General features: G+C 38.0%; 1 protein-coding gene across 1 annotated transcript; it reads right to left on the reverse strand.

Annotated features, from left to right (window-relative positions):
* Window positions 1-18,204: 18,204 nt before the first annotated feature.
* LOC107605373 (cysteine synthase-like) lies at window positions 18,205-19,810 on the reverse strand. The gene is made up of 7 exons (XM_021108942.1): window positions 19,792-19,810; window positions 19,527-19,642; window positions 19,135-19,227; window positions 18,762-18,899; window positions 18,614-18,665; window positions 18,387-18,466; window positions 18,205-18,291 (listed from the first exon to the last, which is right to left on the reverse strand). The coding sequence occupies exons 1-7, from the start codon at window positions 19,808-19,810 to the stop codon at window positions 18,205-18,207; spliced, it is 585 nt and encodes a 194-aa protein (XP_020964601.1).
* Window positions 19,811-25,166: the final 5,356 nt, after the last annotated feature.

Genomic DNA, 25,166 nt, shown 5'->3' on the forward strand with positions numbered 1-25,166 from the left:
TTTTTGGTTTAGAGTCACTAACATTGAGTCTTCTATTATTGTTTTGGGTTAAAATTTTAAAATCCTTATTTTATTTTTCTAAACTACTATTTTCAAAAATTTTTAAAAAAACTAATAACTTCATAATTTAGTCTTCTGTTTGAGTTTAGTTTCATATTTTAAGTTTGGTGTCAATTGCATGATTTTATTTTTCTTTCAATTTTCGAATTATATGTTCTTAGTTCTTTATTGATCTTCAAATTGTTCTTGATAGCCAATGAGTAATAGCTCAAATGGCATAATCTCCCCATATTCATCTAAGATGTTGCGGGTTCGAGTCTTCATATCTTTGGTTAAAAAAAATTGTTCTTGATAATTTTTCTTATTTGATCTTAAAAAATTTCTTGTTTGGTGATTGTTGCTGTTTATCTTATACATTTTCGAATTATTAGTGTCCAAAATATAAAAATTTTTAAGTTTGGTGTCCTTTGTGTTTCTATTTTCTTAAAAATTTTTAAAATTTGTTCGTGGTGTTCATCCTGATCTTCAAAGTGTTCTTGGTGTTCATCTTGACATTCAAAGTTTTCTTGTTTATTTTCTCTGTTTTGATCTAAAAAAATTTCTAAGTTTGGTGTCATTCTATTGTTTTTCTCTTTCCTCATTAAATTCAAAAATATCTTTTCTATTTATTTAATTGAATTTTTGAAAATTTTATTTAAAAATTCAGATTTTTATTTTAAAATTTTTATTTTATCTTATCTTAGTTAAAATTTCAAAATTCAAAATATTTTTCAAAAAAAATCATATCCAAAGTTTTTCAAATCTTCTTAATTAATTAATTAATTTAGTTTTTGAAATTTATATTTTATTTTCCAATTATTTTATTTTATCTTATTTTTTTTTCATTTATTCGGTTTGTTTTTAATTAAATAAAATAAAAATAAAAATATACTTTATTTGTAATTCACATCAATTTCCTTTTTTCCATCATGGACCTAAGTGGAAATGAACAGTCCAGAAGGACTCTAGGATCATATGCTAACTCCATTACTGCTGCATACGGGAGTAGTATCTGTATACCTCCCATCAGAGCAAGCAATTTTGAGCTAAATCCTCATCTCATTATCATGGTGCAGCAAAATTGCCAGTATTCTGGTCTTCCACAGGAAGAACCTACTGAGTTTCTGGCACAGTTCTTACAAATTGCTGACACAGTACGTGATAAAGAAGTGGATCAGGATGTCTACAGACTATTACTGTTTCTATTTGCTATAAAAGATCAAGCTAAGAGGTGGTTAAATAACCAACCCACAACAAGTATAAAAACATGGAAACAGTTATCAGACAAATTCCTGAATCAATATTACCCTCCAAAAAGGATGACACAGCTAAGGCTGGACATCCAAGGCTTTAAATAAGAGGATGATGAATTCCTTTATAATGCCTGGAAGAGGTACAGATGGATGCTAAGGAAATACCCTTCTGAAATATTTTCAGAGTGGGTGCAGTTAGACATCTTTTACTATGGGCTTACAGAAAAAGCTCAAATTTCTCTAGATCACTCAGCTGGTGGATCTATACATATGAAAAAGACAATTGAAGAGGCTCAAGAGCTCATTGATACAGTTGCTAGAAATTAGCATCTGTACTTGAGTAGTGAGTCCTCCCTGAAAGAAGAGGCTAAAGCAGTATCCATTGAACTTAGTCCTCAAGAATAAGTTACTGAACTCAATCAGCAATTGCTTATTATAACAAAACAGTTTGCAAAATTTAAAGAAATGCTCTAAGACACTAAAAATGCTAATCAAAATATGGAAGCACAATTGGATCAGACAAGACAGCAGCTATCTAAACAGATAATAGAAGAATGCCAAGCTGTTCAATTAAGGAGTGGAAAAACACTGAATTTATCAATCCAAGGTAGCAAGAAACCAAGAAAGGAACAACTGACAAAGGATAACCAAACCACTGCCCAAAATCACTCTGAGGACAGTAAGAGCCCAGAGAAGAATGATTCTGGCATTCAAATGCCATAAAAGGGTGAAAAAGTGGCGTTAAACGCCCAAGGGACAGCTAATTCTAGCGTCCAGATGCTAGAAAAGGGTGGCAATCTGGCGTTAAACGCCCATGCAGCCCCCAATTCTGGCGTTCAAATGCCACAAAGGGGTCAGACACTTACAAGTGCTGATAACAACCCCCTTAAGCAAGCTTCTCCAACTACTTCTGTAGGAAATAAACCTGCAGCAACCAAGGTTGAAGAATATAAAGCCAAGATACCTTATCCTCAGAAACTCCGCCAAGCAGAACAGGATAGACAATTTGCCCACTTTGCAAACTATCTCAAGACTCTTGAAATAAAGATTCTGTTTGCAGAGGCACTTGAGCAAATACCCTCTTATGCTAAGTTCATGAAAGAGATCTTAAGCCATAAGAAGGATTGGAGAGAAACTGAAAAAGTTTTCCTCACTGAAGAATGCAGTGCAGTCATTCTGAAAAGCTTACCAGAAAAGCTTAAAAATCCCGGAAGCTTTATGATACCATGCACATTAGAGGGTGCTTGTACCAAGACAGCTCTGTGTGACCTTGGGGCAAGTATCAACCTAATACCTGCATCCACTATCAAAAAGCTTGGTTTGACTGATGAAGTTAAACCAACCCAGATATGCCTCCAACTTGCTGATGGCTCTATTAAAATTCCATCAGGAATAATTGAGGACATGATTGTCAAGGTTGGGCCATTTGCCTTTCCTACTGACTTTGTAGTGCTGGAAATAGAAGAGCACAAGAGTGCAACTCTCATTTTAGGAAGACCTTTCCTAGCAACTGGACGAACCCTCATTGACGTCCAAAGAGGAGAGATAACCCTGAGAGTCAATGAGGATGAGTTTAAGTTGAATGATGTCAAAGCTATGCAGCATCCAGACACACCAAAAGACTGCCTGAGCGCAGATGTTATTAACTCCTTGGTGGAAGAGGTCAATATGACTGAGAGTCTCGAATCAGAGCTAGAGGACATTTTTAAGGATGTTCAGCCTGATCTGGAGGAACCAGAGAGAACGAAAGAACATCTGAAAACTCCCCAGGAAGAGGATAAGCCTTCTAAACCCGAGCTCAAACCACTACCACCATCCCTGAAATATGTATTTCTGGGAGAAGGTGACACTTTTCCGATGATTATAAGCTCTGCTTTAAATCCACAGGAAGAGAAAGCACTAATTTAGGTGCTAAGGACACACAAGATAGCTCTTGGTTGGTCCATAAGCCATCTTAAGGGCATTAGCCCAGTAAGATTCATGCACAAGATCCTATTGGAGGACGATGCTAAGCCAGTGGTTCAGCCACAGAGGCGGCTAAATCCAGCCATGAAGGAGGTGGTGCAGAAAGAGGTCACTAAGTTACTGGAGGCTGTGATTATTTATCCTATTTCTGATAGCCCCTGGGTGAGCCCTGTCCAAGTTGTCCCCAAGAAGGGAGGCACGAGAGTGGTTCATAATGAAAAGAATGAACTGATTCCTACAAGAACAGTTACAGGGTGGCGTATGTGTATTGACTACAGAAGGCTCAATACAGCCACCATGAAGGATCATTTTCCTTTACCATTCATAGACCAAATGCTAGAGAGATTAGCAGGTCATGAATACTACTGCTTTTTGGATGGCTATTCAGGTTATAACCAAATTGCAGTAGACCTTCAAGACCAAGAGAAAACAGCATTCACATGTCCATCTGGAGTATTTACCTACAGAAGGATGCCATTTGGTCTGTGCAATGCACCTGCAACCTTTCAGAGGTGCATGCTCTCTATATTCTCTGATATGGTAGAGAAGTTCCTGGAAGTCTTCATGGATTACTTCTCAGCATTTGGAGACTCATTTAGCTCCTGTCTTGACCATCTAGCACTTGTTCTGAGAAGGTGCCAAGAGACTAACCTGGTTTTAAACTGGGAAAAATGTCACTTCATGGTGACTGAAGGAATTGTCCTTGGGCACAAAATTTCAAACAAGGGAATAGAGGTGGATCAAGCTAAGGTAGAGGTAATTGAAAAAATACCACCACCTGCCAATGTTAAGGCAATCAGAAGCTTTCTGGGGCATGCAGGATTCTATAGGAGATTTATAAAGGATTTTTCAAAAATTGCAAAACCTCTGAGCAATCTGCTAGCTGCTGACACGCCATTTGTCTTTGACACGGAGCGTCTGCAGGCGTTTGAAACTTAAAAGCTAAGCTGGTCACAGCACCAGTTATTTCTGCACCAGACTGGACATTACCATTCGAACTAATGTGTGATGCCAGTGACCATGCCATTGGTGCAGTATTGGGACAGAGGCATAACAAGCTTCTGCATGTCATTTATTATGCTAGCCGTGTTTTAAATGATGCACAAAAGAATTACACAACCACAGAAAATGAGTTACTTGCAGTGGTTTATCCCGTTGACAAGTTCAGATCTTATTTAGTATGATCAAAAGTGATTGTGTACACTGACCATGCTGCTCTAAAATATCTCCTCACAAAGCAGGATTCAAAACCCAGACTCATAAGATGGGTGTTGCTTCTGCAAGAGTTTGATATAGAAATAAGAGGCAGAAAAGGGACAGAGAACCAAGTAGCAGATCACTTATCAAGAATAGAACCAGTAGTAGGAGCGTCCCTTCCTCATACTGAGATCTCTGAAACCTTTCCAGATGAGCAACTCTTTGCCATTCAGGAAGTACCATGGTTTACAGACATTGCAAACTATAAAGCTGTGAGATTCATACCCAAAGAGTACAGCAAGATGCAAACGAAAAAATTAATTTCTGATGCAAAATACTACTTGTGGGATGAACCATATCTCTTTAAGAGGTGTGCAGATGGAATGATCCGTAGATGTGTGCGTAGAGAAGAGGCACAGAAAATCCTATGGCATTGCCATGGATCACAATATGGAGGATATTTCGGAGGTGAGCGAACAACCACCAAGGTTCTCCAATGTGGCTTCTACTGGCCTATTCTCTATAGAGACTCCCGAGAGTTTGTACGTAACCGTGACAGTTGCCAGAGAGCTGGTAATCTGCCTCACGGTTATGCCATACCTCAACAATGGATCTTAGAGATAGAGTTGTTTGATGTATGGGGTATTGACTTCATGGGGCCTTTCCCACCATCATACTCAAAACACTTATATTCTGGTGGCAGTAGACTATGTATCTAAATGGGTAGAGGCAATTGCAACATCCACTAATGATACTAAGACAGTGATGAAGTTCCTCCAGAAGCATATCTTCAGCAGGTTTGGTGTCCCTAGGATACTGATCAGCGATGGAGGCACTTATTTCTGCAATAAACAGCTTGACTCTACTCTGGTCCGATATGAAATTAACCATAAAGTGGAAACTCCATATCATCCACAGACAAATGGGCAGGCTGAAGTCTCAAATAGAAAACTAAAGCGAATCCTGGAGCGGACTGTAAATGCCCGTAGAAAGGATTGGGCAAGAGGTCTAGATGATGCTCTGTGGGCATACAGAACAGCATTCAAGACTCCTATAAAGACCTCTCCATACCAGCTTGTGTACGGAAAAGCCTGTCATTTGCCAGTGGAACTGGAATATAAGGCCTACTGGGCAACCAGGTTCCTAAACCTTGATACTAAGGTAGCTGGAGAGAGGAGATTACTCCAGTTGAATGAGCTGGAAGAATTCAGACTCAATGCTTTCGAAAATGCCAAAATTTATAAAGAGAAAGCAAAAATATGGCATGACAAAAGGCTGTCATCTAGAGTCTTTGAGACAGGACTCTTTGAGACAGGATAGAAGGTCCTGCTGTTTAACTCTAGGCTCAGATTGTTTCCCGAAAAATTGAAATCCCGGTGGAGGGGCCCATATGTGATTACAAGTGTGTCACCATATGGCTATGTAGAACTTCAAGATATTGATTCTGACAAAAAGTTCATTGTTAATGGACAAAGAATCAAACATTATCTTGAGGGCAATGTTGAGCAAGAATGCTCAAAGCTGAGACTAAGTTAAAAGCTCAGTAAAGTCCAGCTAAAGACAGTAAAGAAGCGCTTGTTGGGAGGCAACCCAGCCATTATCAATAATTAGATGTTTGTAACAGTTAGATAAGTCTTTTTAATTTTGTTTTCCTTGTTAATTAATATATTTTCAGTGAAAATTTCAGGAAAATGGAGGTTCAAGACATAAAACAGAGAAATCACAGAGGAAAGAAGCTCACTGGCGTCAAAACGCCAGTAAAGAGGCAATCTGAGCATTTAACGCCAGTAAAGGTATCATTCTGAGCGTTAAACACTAGAATAGGCAGCATTCTGGGTGTTTAACGCCAAAATTGGCAGCATTCTGGGCGTTCAGAAAAACGCCCAGTGAAGAAGGATTTCTGGCGTTTAACGCCAGAACAGACAGGGGAGAGGTAATTTCGTTTTCAATTCAAATTTTTTCGAATTTTCTTGTTTTAATTCAAAAATTTTTGCATCTAAACATTACAAACATTCAATTTCTAACTTCCATTAACAAAAGTTCATAATCTTATAAATTCCTTTTAATTCTCCTTCAAATTCTTTTCAAATCTTTTTCAAAAACTCATTTATCTTTCCAATTTCTTTTCAAATCTTTTCAATTCATTCATATTATCTTTTATTTCTTAGATGCATAAACAAAAAAATTCAGATTTAACTTCCTCATATCTTCTTCATATTTCTTAAATTTTGAAAATAATCTTCTCTTTTGCATATCATGTTTATCTTTTATCAATCATATCTTTCAATCATATATTTTTCTTTTTTTTATTTTCAACCCCATTCCCTCCCTCCCCTTTTATTTATAAATTCGGCCACCCCCTTTGGTTCATCATTGGAATCTTTCTCTCTATCTATTCATCTTCTTTCTTTCTATTTTGCTTGAGGGCAAGCAAAGCACTAAGTTTGGTGTGATTTTTGTGATCCCTAAGCCAAAACAAACAAAGCTCATGGCTCCCAAAGGAAAACAAAACACTTCAAGAGGCAAGAAAGAAGGCAACTCAAAGCCACTTTAGATGCATGAGAAATTTTACACCAAAGAACATGCAGACCACTACCTTAAAATAGTATGCAGAAGATCAGTGATCCCAGAAGTTAGATTCAATCTGAAAGAAGATGAATACCCGGAGATTCAAGAGCAGATTCAAAACAGGGGCTGGGAAGTCCTGGCTAATCCTGAGATACCTGTTGGAAGAAATATGGTACAAAAATTCTATGCAAATCTGTGGATGACAGAGAAGCAAAGATTAGAGGGAACTGCTTTCTACACCTTCCGGACTATGGTCAGAGGGAAGATTATTTACTTCCACCTGGACAAAGTAAGAGAAGTTCTTAAACTCCCTCAACTGCAAGATGATCCAGAGTCCTTTAATAGGAGGATGGCCAAGGATAAAAGGCTGGATCAAGTTCTAGAGGACATATGCCTCCCTGGAACCAAATTGATTACCAATTCAAAAGGTGTCCCAAACTAGTTAAAGAGAGGAGATCTTAAACCAGTTGCCAGAGGTTGGCTGGATTTCATTGGGCGCTCTATACTCCCAACCAGCAACCGATCTGAAGTCACTGTCAAGAGAGCAGTAATGATTCATTGTATTATGCTAGGGAAGGAGGTAGAGATTCATCAGTTGATCCCCATTTAAATTTATACAATTGCAAACAAGGAATCCACTGAGGCCAAATTGGCCTACCCAAGCTTGATTAGTCTGCTATGCAAAAATGCGGGGGTACAGATAGGCGTGGATGAATTTATCCCAGTTGAATGCCCAATCACCAAAAAAGTGATGGATGGATCTTAAATTCAAGATAACCCCACCAAGAGGGGGGGCGCATGAACTCCTTCCAGAAATTTCTCAATTTGACTATTGGGCTCGCTTAGAAGCATTTGTCATCAAGCTGCAAGAAGCTGTGAATCAACTCAAAGAGGAGCAGCAGAATCAAAACAGCTTGCTTTGCAAACTGCTCATAGAACAAGAGAAACAAGGGCGTGAGATACAGGAGCTAAAGCGCCAGAAGCTATCTCTTGAAGAGCCAGGCGTCCCACAAATTGAAGGAGCACTTGCCTCTCTCAATGCAGGTTGTTGAGTCCTAACTTTGTGATAACTTTTGTTATTAGATATCTATTTTAAGAGTTACATGATCATTAGTATTAGAGTCATTTATTTTTTTGTCTTTAATTTCCGTTCTTTTATTATTATTTGTCTACTTTTATGCTTATTTCATGTCTTATTTTTATTTCATGATCAATAAAGTTTAGAGTCTATGTCTTAAAGCTATGAATGTCCTATGAATCCTTTACCTTTCTTAAATGAAAAAAAATATTTTTTGAAAAAGAAAAAGAAGTACATGAATTTCGAATTATATCTTGAAAATAATCTAATTGTTTTGATGTGGTGGCAATACTTTTTGTTTTCTGAATGAATGCTTGAATAGTGCATATTTTTGATATTGTTGTTTATGAATGTTAAAATTGTTGGCTCTTGAAAGAATAATAAAAAAAAAAGAGAAATGTTATTGATAATCTGAAAAATCATAAAATTGATTCTTGAAGCAAGAAAAAGCAGTGAGAAACAAAAGCCTGCACGAAAAAAAAAGAGAGAGAGAGAAAGAAAAAGAAAAAGAAAAAGCAAGCAGAAAAAGCCAATAACCCTTTAAACCAAAAGGCAAGGGTAAAAAGGATCCAAGGCTTTAAGCATTAATGGATAGGAGGGTCCAAAGGAATAAAATCCTGGCCTAAGCGGCTAAATCAAGTTGTCCCTAACCATGTGCTTATGGCATGAAAGTCCAAGTGAAGAGCTTGAGACCGAGTGGTTAAAGTCGTGTTCCAAAGCAAAAAGAGTGTGCTTAAGAGCTCTAGACACCTCTAACTGGAGACTCTAGCAAAGCTGAGTCAAAATCTGAAAAGGTTCACCCAGTTATGTGTCTGTGGCATTTATGTATCCGGTGGTAATACTGGAAAACAAAGTGCTTAGGGTCACGACCAAGACTCATAAAGTAACAGTGTTCAAGAATTAATATACTGAACTAGGAGAATCAATAACACTATCTGAATTCTGAGTTCTTATAGATGCCAATCATTCTGAACATCAAAGGATAAAGTGAGATGCCAAAACTGTTCAGAAGCAAAAAGACTATAAGTCCCGCTCATCTAATTGGAATTGAGCTTCATTGATATTTGAAATTTACTGTATATTCTCTTCTTTTTATCCTATTCTATTTTTAGTTGCTTGGGGACAAGCAACAATTTAAGTTTAGTGTTGTGATGAGCGGATAATTTATACCCTTTTTGGCATTATTTTTACATAATTTTTAGTATGTTTTATTCACTTTTTATTATATTTTTATTAGTTTTTATTCAAAAATCATATTTCTGGACTTTACTATGAGTTTGTGTGTTTTTCTGTGATTTCAGGTAATTTCTGGCTGAAATTGAGGGACCTGAGCAAAAATCTGATTCAGAGGCTGAAAAAGGACTACAGATGCTGTTGGATTCTGACCTCCCTGCACTCAAACTGGATTTTTTGGAGCTACAGATGCCCAATTGGCGCGTCCTCAATTGCGTTGAAAATTAGACATCTTAGGATTTCCAGCAATATATAATAGTCCATACTTTGCCCGAGATTTGATGGCCCAAACTGGCATTCAAAGTCAGCCTAAAAATCTTGGCGTAAAACGCCCAAAGTGGCACCAAAGCTGGCGTTTAACTCCAGGAACTGCTTAAGCACGAAAAAGCTTCAATGCTCAGCCCAAGCACACACCAAGTGGGTCCCAGAAGTGGATTTTTGCACTATCTGCACTTAGTTACTCATTTTCTGTAACCCTAGGTTACTAGTTTAATATAAAAACTACTTTTAGAGATTCATTTTAAAAACTTATGACATTTTTTACATTTCATATTGTACCTTTGACGGCATGAGTCTCTAAACCCCATAGGTGGGGGTGAGGAGCTCTACTGTGTTTCAATGGACTAATGCAATTACTACTATTTTCTATTCAATTACGCTTGATTCTATTCTAAGATTCTCACTCGTACTTCAATATGGAGAATATGATGATCCGTGACACTCATTATTATCCTCAACCCTATGAACGCGTGCCTGACAACCACTCCATTCTATCTGAGCTCAACGTAGTCATTGGGTGACAGCTTGAGTGCATATCTCTTGGGTTTCTAATCCACAGACCGAGTCCAGATGTTAGAACCTTCGTGGTATAGGCTAGAATCATTGGCAGCATTCCTGGAATCCGCAAAGTCTAAACCTTGTCTGTGGTATTCTGAGTAGGATCTGAAAGGGAATGACTGTGACGAATTTTAAACTTGCGAATGTTGGGCGCAGTGACAGTGTGCAAAGGGATAATGATCCTATTCCGACACTAGTGAGAACCGACAGATGATTAGCCGTGCGGTGACAGCGCCTGGTATTTTTCATCCGAGAGGATCATACAGCCTGCCATGGAAGGAAGCCATGCATGTTTGGAGAAGAAGACAGTAGGAAAACAGAGATTCAGATGACAGCAATCTCCGAAACCTCAACCTGTTTCTCATTACTGAATCACAAGTACCATTTATTTTATGTTATTTAATTTTCATAAATACAATCACTCTTATCATTAATCTCCTGACTATGATTTACAAAATAACCATAGCTTGCTTCAAGCCGACAATCTCCATGGGATCGACCCTTACTCACGTAAGTTATTACTTGGACGACCCAATGCACTTGCTGGTTAGTTGTGCGGAGTTGTGAAAAGTGTAATCACAATTTCGTGCATCACTCACCTTCCACCATCTCTCTGGGGTCGCACTTTCAAGAAAGAGGACTCAAGATAATACAATCATCCAAATTTATATATTCATTATCATCCATAAATCCATATTTATTATAGCCATCCGGCTCATAACATAATCCATAACTAGCCATAAATCATTATTAAATACAGCCCTTCGGCTCACGGCATATACCGCACTTCCACCATCACCCTCAGCAACTCATACAATCACCATTAATCATAATTCATCATTAACTCTCCCCTTACTTCATCCTCAAGTTACCCCCTGATAAACCACTATTCTATGGTTTATTTTGTATTGAATTGAGTGGATTTTATCAATTATTCTTACACTTATCCATATAAATTGCATGTTTCTAAGTTTCTTTCCTAATTTTATGCTATGATTGAAAACATGTATTTTTGGCCTTAAATTTGCAAATTCTAATCATCTCTTATTACCATTTGATGCCGTGATATATTTGTTAAGTGTTTTCAGGGTTTATAGTGCAGGAATGGCTTAGAGGATGGAGAAGAAGCATGCAAAAGTGGAAGGAGCACAAGAAATTAAGGATTTCAGAATCTGGTAATGACGCGCACGCATGGACGACGCGTACGCGTGACTGGTGTAGCAAACATATGACACGCACGCGTGGCTGACGCATACGCGTGATGAGCGTCACATGCTGCAATTAACAGAAAAAACTGAGGGCGATTTTTGGACTGCTTTTGACCCAGTTTCTGGCCCGAAAATATAGATTAGAGGCTGCAGAGTGGAGTTGGAAAGGAGGATCAATCATTCACTATTCATTCATTCATACTTTAGGTTTTAGATATAGGTTTTTAGAGAGAGAGGCTCTCTCCTCTCTTTAGATTTTAGGGTTTTACTCTTATTTCTTCTTAGATTCAGATTTTCACCTTGCTTTAATTTAGTTTTCCTTTACTCTTATTTGTTCTAGCATCTTACTTCTTTTAGTTTCTTTGTTATTGCTTCCATTTGGTTACTTAATTGTTGATGCACTCTTGCTCCCTTTGATTTAGATTAATGCAATTCATATTTTTTTTTGTTATTGTTCTTTCTTTAATTATTGGTTATTGTTGTCTTGCAATTGGATATCTTAGATTTTATTATCTTTTATAAATTATCTATACTTTTATTTTGTGCCTTCGAAGCGTTTGATAAAATACTTGGGTGGATTTTAATTTATATTTTTATGTTTTTGACTTGGATTGACTATTTAGAGACTCTTGAGTTATCAAAAGTCTTTTGTTGATTGGTGATTGAAGATTGCCGGTTAGCTTGAACTTCACCAAATCTAGTCTCTCACTATGAGTTGACTAGGACTTGTGAACTCAAGTTGATTGTATGAACTTGACCTTCCTCCATTGGTTAGAGGTTAACTAAGTGAAGGAAATTCACATTTACCATCACATTTTATTGGGTTTGTAATTGTGACAAAAAATCTAAATGTTGCTTGAGGTTTAATTGTCGGTTTAGAACTATACTTGCAACGTGATATTTTTGTGAAAATCTTTACCGACAGTTTTCTTCCGTCAAGTTTTTGGCGCCGTTGCTGGGGAATTACAAATGTGTGCCTTATTATTGGTTATTGTTAATATTGTGAAGATGTTTGCCTTTGTGCTTCTTTGTTAGTTTTTGCTAGTTTTAGGACTTTGTTTACTCATTTCTTATTAGTTCTTGTTTTTTATTTTTTCTTTTCATTATGAATTCTCACCCCTTTGACTATGAGTGTGGTTACAATTATATTGTAGAAAGTGGAGATTACAATGAGAACATGCATCAAGGATGGGACAACCAAAGGTGGAAGGAGCCTCAAGCTTATGGACAACCTCCATGGCAACAACCCTCTCCAACGTACTACGAGCAAGAGCCATTCCATGATGCATACCAAGACAATGGATATGGTGGACCTCCTTGGGACTGCCAACAACCACCACCAAATGCCTATAAACCCCCTCTTCAACATAGTTTTGAACCACCATACTCACAAGCCCCCTACAATCAAACACTTCCATATGACCCTAACCCATATCCACCATACCAACCACCATATGAACCATCTGAACCATACATAGAACCACCCATATTCTAACACAATTACTCCCAAGAACCACCACCTCAATATACACCATCTCCATACCCTTATCAAGATGAACCACCTTCCTATCATGAATCCTTCCTTCCAAGTAACAAACCTTCATATCTACTCCAATCTACAATGGATGACACCCTTGGCCTTCTTCTTCATGAGCAACGTGAAACTCAAAGGAAGACACTAGAATTCATAGCTACCTTGAGCGAGGTAGTAAATAATTTAGTCTCCCTATGCTTCGACACTCAAAGTACTCCCATGGCCGCATGTGGAGGATTTAATGAGGAGCGTAGCATGAAGGAGAGATTAGAAGCTCCGGTGGAAAATGAAGAATGTGATTTTGTACTAGAACAATTGGAGGAAGCCGTAATTATTGAAGAAGAAGAAGAAGTGGTCGAAGACTTGGGAGATGTTTAGAGTCCATGGGAACCTCAAGTCATAGAGCCTCCTTTCAAGAAGTTTGAATTTGATGATGAGGAAGGTGTACAACCTCCAAAGCATATCATGGTTGAAGACTTTGAGGAGGTTGATCAAGAGATGGATTCAATAATTGATGAATTTCTATCTACAATTGAATCCCCCTCCATTGGATTGGAAAAAGAGGTTAAGGAACAAGGTGCACAACTTTCAAGGTATATTCCCTATGAAGAATTGGATGGAATAGATAAAGAGGCAAGTTCCCTTGGTGATGATGATCATGAATCAAGTCCTCGTAATGATGAATTTTCATCCACAAGTGAAACCCTTGAGTTTAAAGAATCTTCTCCCGATAAAATTGAAAGCAACATTGAGGTGGAAGTTCTTCGGTAAGGTTGGACGAGAGTTGAATATGCCTTGTCAAGATCATTGGAGACTTCTCTACCTAGGTTACCGTCTACTCCTCCAATTGAGTGGGTAAAGCTTATCTCTCTTAGCTTTATTGTCCCACTTGAGTATGGTAAGCTTGAAACGGATGGTCAACTTAGGAGGTTTTGTGGAATGAAGCGTAAGAGAATGATGTTTAGTGGTTGGAGTTGCAAATCAAGACTCATCAAGGTTGAGATTTCAAGAGCTAGATGCAAGGATCGGACTGGTGATCAATTGGTTGGATCTAAAAGAAGAGTTTGGTACTTCATTGAGAATTCGGATCGCTTGCCACCTGGTTGGAATAATGATGATCAATTTAAAGACGGGTGTAGAAACAAGATTTGGGATACCGACATACAAGAGGATCAACTTTGGGAGCTCAAATCTTGTGAAGAACTTCATTAAGGCTTGGTGAATTCACTTGGAAATGTTGGAGCTATTTGGAAGTCCAAGCGTTGGTGGAAGTTTCAAGATGAGTTCAAGCACAAGCCACCATGACAAGGAGCTTACCAAATGTCCAACTTAAGGACTTTAACTAAAAGTGCTAGGTGAGAGACACCCCACCATGGTAAATTCTTCCTATTTTCTCTTTTATTTATATTGGTAATAAGTTGAATTTTCAATTTTAGTTGGGTTTATTTGGTTTAAGTTGTGGTTTCACCTGTTTACTAATGTTTGGCATTAATTTGATAGCATGTTGGTTCAAAAAAAAGTGTCCCACGTGTGCGCATGGCCTTCGCGCACGCGTCATATTGAATGCTGCAACCTCTGGTACAAAAACCAGAGAGCTGCGCTGGAACCATGCGCGGGGGCGGGGGAGGGGGATGCTAGGCGCCCAACCCAATCCACGCGTGCACCTCGCTGACGCGTACACATCATTTTTATTTCTGGCCTTCCATGCGTGGGCGTGACCGACGTGCACGCGTCGTGCCTAAATGCTGCCCCAGTACTAATTGCAGAGAGTTGTGCGACAAGTGTGCCAAAATTGTGCGTGTAGAACAATTCCGCCCCACGCGTACGCGTGCTTTATGCATATGCGTCATTTTCATTTCTCTACCTTCACGCATGCGCGACAACGACGCATACGCGTCATCTCTTCTTTTCCTTCTTCCACGCTCACGCGTCACCCACGTGTACGCGTGGATTTGAATTTATTAACCCCCTAACGCGAGAACCCTAGCTTCAGTCGCATCCCTTTCCACCCTTTCACTCTCAACGTCTCTTTCCCTTCTCCCTCCAAGAACTAGAAACTCCATTACCGCCTCCAAAACCTCCATCAACCACCACCGCCCGCACCAGTCCGGTGACTCCGATCTGCCGCCGACCACCTCTCTCTTCCCTTTTTTTCCTTCTTCTTCCCTCTCTATCTCCCTTTCTTGGCCGTCTCGCCTTCTCCCCTACCACCAAGCACCGCCGCGGCCATCCATTGCCACCGGTGAACTCCTCTCCTCTTCAACCACCTCGCCTGATTCTTCAAGCATTGTTTCTGAACCGCCTCTCTTTTATGGCTCTGCTTCCCTCGCTCTGCCGCCAGTTCTTCTTCAACTGCCACTGGCAATGCCACCTCTGGGCCGGTCGTGTGTTTCTTTCCACCCCTTCTAGTCCTCTATTCTGTCATTTTTCTGTTTCTGCTCCCCTTCCAGGTTTTCCCTGTTTCCCTTTCTGAGTCCTTTTATTATTCTATTAGAATAGGTTGATTAGTTATTTAATTTCTATTTATTAGTTATGTTAGATTAGCTAGTTAATTCTAGGTGGTTAGGTAGTTTCTAGGATTTTGGTTAGTGGATTTAGGTCTGTTTTCTTTTGCTGCTGTCATTGTTTGGAATGACTGATTCTCTTATGTTTTGTTGAGTGATGATGATGTTGATTTCTTTTAGTTAAGCTATATGTTGCTGTTGTTGCTACTTTGCTTGCTGCTGTTCAATTCATATAAATTTACTGTGATTTATGCTGATTGAGTAATCTGAATTCATATGAACTGAGTTTGTTTTGTTGTTTGATTAAACTGGGAATGCTCGATTTACTGCCAGAATGTTGCCAAATTTTTTTTGAAAATTGTTATGTTTTTAACTCCAACTCATGAATTGATTTTGGTACATTTTTTTTACTTGGATTTCATTTAGTTTTTACCAAACTCAATTCATCGGTTAATTGGTTGGCATTTCCGCTATTCTTTAGTTCCCTTTATTCGAATTACATCATTGGAGACAACAAGAAACTAGTTGACGGATTTCTGTGTCAATTAGAATGTTGTTGACCAATGAATTTTGAACCTCTTTTACGTTTTTCATTGCTCAAGTTAGGTCCAAATTTCTATCCTTCATGGTCATATTTCGAGTATATTCCCCCTTTGACCGTTGAAGTTGTTTCATAAACTTTCTATTTGGCCTAGTCTTGTTCCTTTTTGTTTGAGGTTCTTTCAAGTTGTGATTATTGGTGCCTTTTTACTTTTGTAGCCGTTTTATATAAACTTTTAGTTTCAATTCACTTTTGGTTACATAAGTACATATTTAATTCCTCCACACCAATTTTTGTACTTGAGTGATCAAATACATTGATGATGACTTGTATTTATCTTTTATGCCTTTGTGCCTTACATATTTCATTATTAATGACTTGCATTACCTTATATGAATGTGAGTTACTTGCCATTTAGAATTTTTGGACGCTATCTTGGTTAAGAACAATATTTGCTATGTTATTAACATTTAACTTCCTTTCTTCTATCTTTTTAACTTTTAACTAAATGTTTTTCATCCTTCTTTTAATTTGCCTTTTTAAACTGACTTTTTAACTCTTCTTTTGATGTATAGCAATGTTGTTTCTTAAGGAACAAGAAAGTTGATTTCCTTTATACACAATTAATTGGAATGTGAATTCTGTTTATACTCCCTTCCAAGTTAACTGTAACTTTAGTGACTCACTTCATGTTTGAGCTTTAACCCCTCTGTTGCCTATCTTCTGTTTGTCTTGATTGTATATTGTTTGCCTTTCTGTTTCTCTGCTTTGATTTGATAATTTGTGCCCTGAAAATTCTATTTTTCAGGATGTCTGATAGGAAAGGGAAAGACAAGGCTAAGGCCAGCTCCAGTAAAAGGAAGAGAGCACAGTCATCCTTTGCTATATCGGATGAATTTTGATGTGAAAAGAAATTTACTGATAAAGAAAAAGCTTATCAACTTGTGCCTGCTTCCGACTCAGTCAGATTTGCTAACCTTTACTGTGAAGTCAAGTTTTCGGTATTTCTGGAAAAATGGAAACTCTAATTGGAAAGAAAGCTCAGAATACCAACCAAGATGAGGAAGTATACTGAACATCAGATTGAACAGAGAGGTTGGGTATTTCTTGATAGGGAGCTAGCGGATGTGAACGCATCATGGGTCCGTGAGTTCTATTTCAACTATTATCGGACGACCCTTGATGCAGTTCATCTTCGGGGCAAACAAATCTTGGTCACTGAGGAGGCAATACAAGATATCCTTCACTTATGGCCTAAAATAGATGATACCACTACAAGAAAAAGTAATATTTATAACAAAAAAATTGTTACAAAAAATCAAAATTTTAAAACAAAAGGAATTTGTAACAAAAAAAAGGGGCCGTTGCAGTATGTCCCGTTACAAAAAATTTTTGTAACAAAAAATAGAACTGTTACAATTCAAAGTAATGTTTTGTAACAAATTTTTTTGATAAAAAAAAAACAAAATTTGTTACAAAAATGGTAACACTTTTTTACTTTTAAAATACTTTTCGTAACAATTTAGATTTTTGTATCATAATATTTTGTTACAAAATACTACTTGCTTTTGTAACATTTTTTATTCTTTTAGTTACAAAATAGAAAATTCATTTTAAAATATTTAATTAAATAATTGATATATCAATTAATTTGCTAATCCCACTAACTCAACATTTATATAATATATAATTATATAGATAATTAAAACATCTTACATGTCATTAAGATTCTTTTACAATAAAATAAGTTCTACAAATTCAACTAAACACAATTTTTTCCTAACATAAAATTGTATCATATCAAATTTATAATTATTAACTCTTCTAGCATATTTCAGTCAATATAAAGTCTAGCATATTGGCATCAATTTAGTACACTTGGAAATATAAACAATGAAAACCAAAATCAAAAAATAACACGTAACATTATCTTCATCCGAGTAAAAATTAAGTTATATGAGGATAAAAGCATTGTGATTTGGAGTTCTGCAACTTATTATTGATTACTTGGAGTGCAACTACTTACAAGCATCTTTTCTAACACATCGCTACAGAGCAAGCTAGTAATCCAACATGTGAGATCTGTTTCTTGGGAAGAAATAAGTTACTGATAAGAGTAAACCTGAAATAAGATAGATTACCAAACAAAAGAAAAAAAAACAAAATAAAAGGTTATTAACAATATCAAATATTCTTTGATCACTAACTGAATATGTTACCAGAAATTACAAGTGTCACAACAGAATACTAATACACATACATTGGAGAACTTATAAATAGGCCTTCTTTAAGCATAAGTTGCTTTGCAGTTTCTATAGCTTCTTCACTTAATATCTACCAATTTAAACATATCTCAAAGTTAACAAAACATAAAATTTAGTTTGACTTCATGAATCACAACATTTTATCAACTCTTGAATAAAGCTTACTTGAATGATTTCATCGAGAAGATTGACTTCTAATACACCGGGGACAAAGCCTGCACCAATCCCCTGAATCTTGTATGGACCTACACATTAATAATGAGAAATTACAAATCACTGGGTACTACAAATGAAGTTGTGGACCTTAACCATGAGGACGTCTAATAAATAAATAACCTTCTTTAAAAAAAATACAAGAAAGTCATTGTCACACAGAAGAGGTTGTAACTCACCAGGTTTTCCTCCTGAGAGCACTGGACTTTCAGTTGGTTTCACACTAATCAACTACAAAATGTCAAAAGAAAAATGATAACATAAGAAAATAACACCATGATTATAGCAGAAATTACCTTCTGCAAATGTATCTAAAGAATAACTAACTTTTAAGTTAGAATTCTGCTCTTTCAGATATTTTCCTGCACCAGTGATGATACCACCACTACCTATCCCGCATACAAGCATGTCGACTTTTCCTTCCAAACCTTTCCATATCTCTGGACCAGTGGTTTGATAATGTATCTGCCACAAGAACAAAATTGATCACCCAAAGTTGGCAAGAATCAGTTGTACTAAAATGTACTAAAAACAAAACATTGATGAATTCATATATCGACTCTAGTAAAGAATCTCATCTATCTATCGTAACCGAATCAACAAATTTTCTAAAACAAAAGCTTTCTCCAGCAATTGCAATAAATTTTTAAAATTAGTATTCTAAAACATTTAAGAAAAAACTAGTATATCAATCAATCACCTGCATAGCTTTCTCCAGCAATGTAGAACTCTCTATGCTTATACTGAAGAAATCTTTCAGACCACTTAACAAGAAATGTATATGCATCTTCAGCTGTAAATTCAGGAACCCCAAGATCCCAAATACAAGCACACAACCAACTCAAGATCGTAATGAACAAAGTAAAATCGACATGATGAACAGATGTGACAACTTCATTACCTGTTCTCTGATCACCAAATGTGTACAGATCCATCGTCTTATTCGAGTATGAAAACTTGACACCAACAGGAGAATCAAGGAATAATATGTTTGCCACTACAACACTAACACCAGCAAGCAATCAAAAGCATGTAAAGAACAAGAAAAAATAACACAGTTGGTGATGCAAAATGTTTCAATTTTGTTCATACATTTGTTCCAAGCATATAAGGGTTCAAGTAAAGTGACTTCCCATCAGGCTTAATCCTAAAAGGGCCAATTTCTTCAAATGCACCATAAGCAATGGAGGAGCATCCAATCAATAACACTGAATCAACAATTCCAATCACATTTCACAGTCATAATTCAACATCCATATAATCAATTAATTACTCATGATAATTAAACCTCTTTGCAGTAATTCAACAAACTTTATGGGCATTTTAAAATTAAAATTATTTAAGTTAAAGCCCCTACCTTGATGTCGCAATCGCATAATTTAACATAACAACTCCCTTCCCTTTTAGTTTCATGGCAGCAGCGGTGACTCCCACACAACCAAAACGGCAGAGGCATAGTATTCACAGCAGTGACCGGGATCGTAGCAAAATAGAGGATTCAGATTGGATGGAAATTAAGAGCAATCACAGCCCAGAATGCTGCCCATTCTGCCGTTTAATGCCCAGAATGATACCTTCTCTGGCGTTAAACGCCCAGAATGATAGCCATTCTGGCGTTTAACGCCCAGAATGCCCCTTTATTAGCGTTTTGACGCCAGTGAGCTCCTTTTCACTGTGATTCCTCTGCTTTATGTCCTAGACCTCCATTTTCCTGACTTATTCATTGAAATGCATTAACTAACATGAATAACAAAATTAAATAGACTTATATAATTTTTATAAACATCTAATTTTTTATAATGGCTGGGTTGCCTCCCAGCAAGGGCTTCTTTACTGTCTTTAGCTGGACTTTACTGAGCTTTTTAATTTAGTCTCAGTTTTGAGCATTCTTGCTCAACATTTCCTTCAAGATAATGCTTGACTCTTTGTCCATTAACAATGAACTTTTTGTCAGAGTCAATATCCTGAAGCTCTACATATCCATATGGTGACACACTTGTAATCACATATGGTCCCTTCCACCGGGATTTCAATTTCCCAGGGAACAACCTGAGCCTAGAGTTAAACAGCAGAACCTTTTGTCCTAGCATAAAGATTCTAGATGACAGCTTTCTGTCATGCCACCTTTTTGCTTTCTCCTTATAAATTTTAGCATTCTCAAAAGCATTGAGTCTGAACTCCTCCAGCTCATTCAACTGGAGTAATCTTTTCTCTCCAGCTACCTTAGTATCAAGGTTTAGGAACCTGGTTGCCCAGTAGGCCTTGTGTTCCAGTTCCACTAGTAGATGACAGGCTTTTCCATATACAAGTTGGTATGGAGAGGTCCCTATAGGAGTCTTGAATGCGGTTCTGTATGCCCACAGAGTATCATCCAGACTTCTTGCCCAATCCCTTCTACGGGTACTTACAGTCCGTTCCAAGATTCGTTTTAGTTCTCTATTTGAGACTTCAGCCTGCCCATTTATCTCTATTGCAGAAATGAGTTCCTCCATCACTGATCAGTACCCTAGGGACACCGAACCTGCTGAAGATGTGCTTCTGGAAGAACTTCATCACTGTCTTAGTATCATTAGTGGGTGTTGCAATTGCCTCTACCCATTTAGATACATAGTCTACTGCCACCAGAATATAAGTGTTTGAATATGATGGTGGGAAAGGCCCCATAAAGTCAATAGCCCATACATCAAACAACTCAATCTCTAAGATCCCTTGCTGAGGCATGGCATAACCGTGAGGTAGATTACCAGCTCTCTGGCAACTATCACAGTTACGTACAAAACTCTCGGGAGTCTCTATAGAGGGTAGGCCAGTAGAAACCACGTTAGAGAACCTTTGTGGTTGTTCGCTCACCTCCGAAATGTCCTCCATATTGTGATCCATGGCAATGCCATAGGATCTTCTGTGCCTCTTCTCTAGGCATACATCTATGGATTATTCCGTCTGCACATCTCTTAAAGAGATATGGTTCATCCCACAAGTAGTACTTTGCATCAGAAACCAATTTTTTTTGTTTGCTGCTTACTGTACTCTTTGAGTATGAATCTCACAGCTTTATAGTTTTCAATGTCTACAAACCACGGTACTTCTTGAATAGCAAAGAGTTGCTCATCCGGAAAGGTTTTAGAGATCTCAGTAGGAGGGAGGGACACTCTTGCTACTGGTTCTATACGGGACAGGTGATCAGCTACTTGGTTCTCTGTCCTTTTTCTGTCTCTTATTTCTATATCAAACTCTTGCAGAAGCAACACCCATCTTATAAGTCTGGGTTTTAAATCCTACTTTGTAAGGAGATATTTTAGAGCAGCATGGTCAGTGTACACAATCACTTTTGATCCTACTAAATAAGATCTGAACTTGTCAATGGCATAAACCACTGTAAGAAACTCCTTTTCTGTGGTTGTGTAATTCTTTTGCACGTCATTTAAAATACGGCTAGCATAATAAATGACATACAGAAGCTTGTCATGCCTCTGTCCCAATACTACACCAATGGCATGGTCACTGGCATCACACATTAGTTCGAATGGTAATGTCCAGTCTGGTGTAGAAATGACTGGTGCTGTGACCAGCTTAGCTTTCAGAGTCTCAAAGTCCTGCAAACACTTTGTGTCAAAGACAAATGGTGTATCAGCGGCTAGCAGATTGCTCAGAGGTTTTGCAATTTTCGAAAAATTCTTTATAAACCTCCTATAGAATCCTGCATGCCCCAGAAAGCTTCTGATTGCCTTAACATTGGCAGGTGGTGGTAATTTTTCAATTACCTCTATCTTAGCTTGATCCACCTCTATTCCCTTGTTCAAAATTCTGTGCCCAAGGACAATTCCTTCAGTCACCATAAAGTGACATTTCTCCTAGTTTAAAACCAGGTTAGTCTCTTGGCACCTTTTTAGAACAAGTGCTAGATGGTCAAGACAAGAGCTGAATGAGTCTCCAAATACTGAGAAGTCATCCATGAAGACTTCTAGAAATTTCTCTACCATATCAGAGAAGATAGAGAGCATGCACCTCTGAAAGGTTGCAGGTGCATTGCACAGACCAAATGGCATCCTACTGTAGGCAAATACTCTAGATGAACATGTGAATGCTATTTTCTCTTGGTCCTGAGGATCTACTGTAATTTGGTTTTAACCTGAATAACCATCTAAAAAGCAGTAGTATTCATGACCTGCTAGTCTCTCTAGCATCTGGTCTATGAATGGTAAAGGAAAATGATCCTTTCTGGTGGCTGTATTGATTCTTCTATAGTCAATACACATACGCCACCCTGTAACTGTTCTTGTGGAAACCAGTTCATTCCTTTCATTATGAACCACTGTCATACTTCCCTTCTTGGGGACAACTTGGACAGGGCTCACCCAGGGGATATCAGAAATAGGATAAATAATCCCAGCCTCTAGTAACTTAGTGACCTCTTTCTACACCACCTCCTTCATGGCTAGATTCAGCCGCCTCTGTAGTTGAACCACTGGCTTAGCATCATCCTCCAATAGGATCTTGTGTATGCATCTGGCTGGGCTAATACCCTTGAGATCACTTATGGACCACCCAAGAGCTGTCTTGTGTGTCCTTAGCACCTGAATTAGTGCTTTCTCTTCCTGCGGCTTTAAAGCAGAGCTTATGATTACCAGAAAAGTGTCATCTTCTTCCAGAAATGCATATTTCAAGGATGGTGATAGTGGTTTGAGCTCGAGTTTAGGAGGCTTCTCCTCTTCCTGAGGAGTTTTCAGAGGTTCTTCTGTTTTCTCTGGTTCCTTCAGATCAGGTTGAACATCTTTAAAAATGTCCTCTAGCTTTGATTCGAGACTCTTAGTCATATTGACCTCTTCCACTAAGGAGTCAATAATATCAGCGCTCATGCAGTCTTTTGATGTGTCTGGATGCTGCATAGCTTTGACAGCATTCAACTTAAACTCATCCTCATTGACTCTCAAGGTTATCTTCCCTTTTGGACGTCAATGAGGGTTCGTCCAGTTGTTAGAAAAGGTCTTCCTAGAATAAGAGTTGCACTCTTGTGCTCCTCCATTTCCAGCACTACAAAGTCAGTGGGAAAGGCAAATGGCCCAACCTTGACAATCATGTCCTCAATTACGTCTAATAAAATTTTAATGGAGTCATCAGAAGTTGGAGACATATTCGGGTTGGTTTGACTTCTTCAGTCAAATACCCTTTAAAGCTATCTTGGTACAAGCACCCTCTAATGTGCATGGTATCATAAAGCTTCCGGGATCTTTAAGCTTATCTGGTAAGCTTTTTAAAATGACTGCACTGCATTCTTCAGTGATAAAAACTTTTTCAGTCTCCCTCCAATCCTTCTTATGACTTAAGATCTCTTTCATGAACTTAGCATAAGAGGGTATTTGCTCAAGTGCCTCTGCAGACGGAATCTTTATTTCAAGAGTTCTGAGATAGTTTGCAAAGCGGGCAAATTGTTTATCCTGTTCCGCTTGGCAGAGTTTCTGAGGATAAGGCATCTTGGCTTTATATTCTTCAAACTTAGTTGCTGCAGGTTTATTTCCTACAGAAGTGGTTGGAGAAGCCTGCTTAAGGGGGTTGTTATCAGCACTTGCAGGTGTCTGATCCCTCATTGGCGTTTGAAAGCCAGAACTGGGTGCTTTTTGGGCATTCAACACCAGATTGCCACCCTTTTCTGGCGTTTGGACGCCAGAATTGGCCATCCACTGGGTGTTCAACGCCAACTTCTTACCCTTTTTCTGGCGTTTAAACACCAGAATTATTCCTCTCTGGGCTCTTACTGTCCTTAGAGGGATTTTGGGTAGTGATTTGGTCATCCTCTGTCAGTTGTTCCTTTTTTGGTTTTCTGCTGCCTTGAGTTGAGACATTCAATGTCTTTCCACTCCTTAAATGAATAGCTTGGCACTCTTCTGTTATCTGTTTAGATAACTGCTGTCTTGTCTAATCCAATTGTTTTTCCATATTCTGGTTAGTATCTTTGGTTTCTTGTAGCATCTCTTTAAATTCTGCTAATTGTTTTGTTATAGAAAATAATTGCTGATTGAGTTTAACAATTTGTTCTGGAGGACTAAGTTCAGTGGATACTGCCTCAGCCTCTTCTTTCATGAAGGTCTCACCACTTGAGTACAGGTGCTGATTTCTGGCAACTGTATCAATGAGCTCTTGAGCCTCTTCAATTGTCTTTTTCATATGTATAGATCCACCAGCTGAGTGGTCTAGAGATATCTGGGCCTTTTCTGTAAGCCCATAGTAAAAGATGTCTAACTGCACCCATTCTGAAAACATTTCAGAGGGGCATTTCCTTAGCATCTCTCTGTACCTCTCCCAGGCATTATAAAGAGATTCATTATCCTCTTGTTTAAAGCCTTGGATATCCAGCCTTAGCTGTGTCATCCTTTTTGGAGGGAAATATTGATTCAGGAATTTGTCTGATAATTGTTTCCATGTTCTTATGCTTGCTATGGGTTGGTTATTTAACCACCTCTTAGCTTGATCTTTTACAGCAAATGGAAATAGTAATAATCTGTAGACATCCTGATCTACTTCCTTATCACGTACTGTGTCAGCAATTTGTAAGAACTATGCCAGAAACTCAATAGGTTCTTCCTGTGGAAGACTGGAATACTAACAATTTTGCTGCACCATGATAATGAGATGAGGGTTTATCTCAAAATTGCTGGCTCTGATGGGGGGCATACAGATACTACTCCCATATGAAGCAGTAGTGGGGTTAGCATATGACCCCAAAGTCCTTCTGGA

The sequence above is a fragment of the Arachis ipaensis genome, chromosome B1, assembly GCF_059453495.1.
Source record: "Arachis ipaensis isolate K30076 ecotype BB chromosome B1, ASM5945349v1, whole genome shotgun sequence".
Lineage (NCBI taxonomy): Eukaryota > Viridiplantae > Streptophyta > Magnoliopsida > Fabales > Fabaceae > Arachis > Arachis ipaensis.

Bases quoted from the DNA above. Each gene is read 5' to 3' on its own strand.
- LOC107605373 (XM_021108942.1), bottom strand. The intron at 18,900-19,134 runs GTGATTGATTGA...TTCTTGTGGCAG, and splicing joins TGCTGGAGAAAGCTATGCAG to ATACATTATCAAACCACTGG. The intron at 18,666-18,761 runs GTTAGTTATTCT...GACATTTTGTAG, and splicing joins AGCAGAATTCTAACTTAAAA to TTGATTAGTGTGAAACCAAC.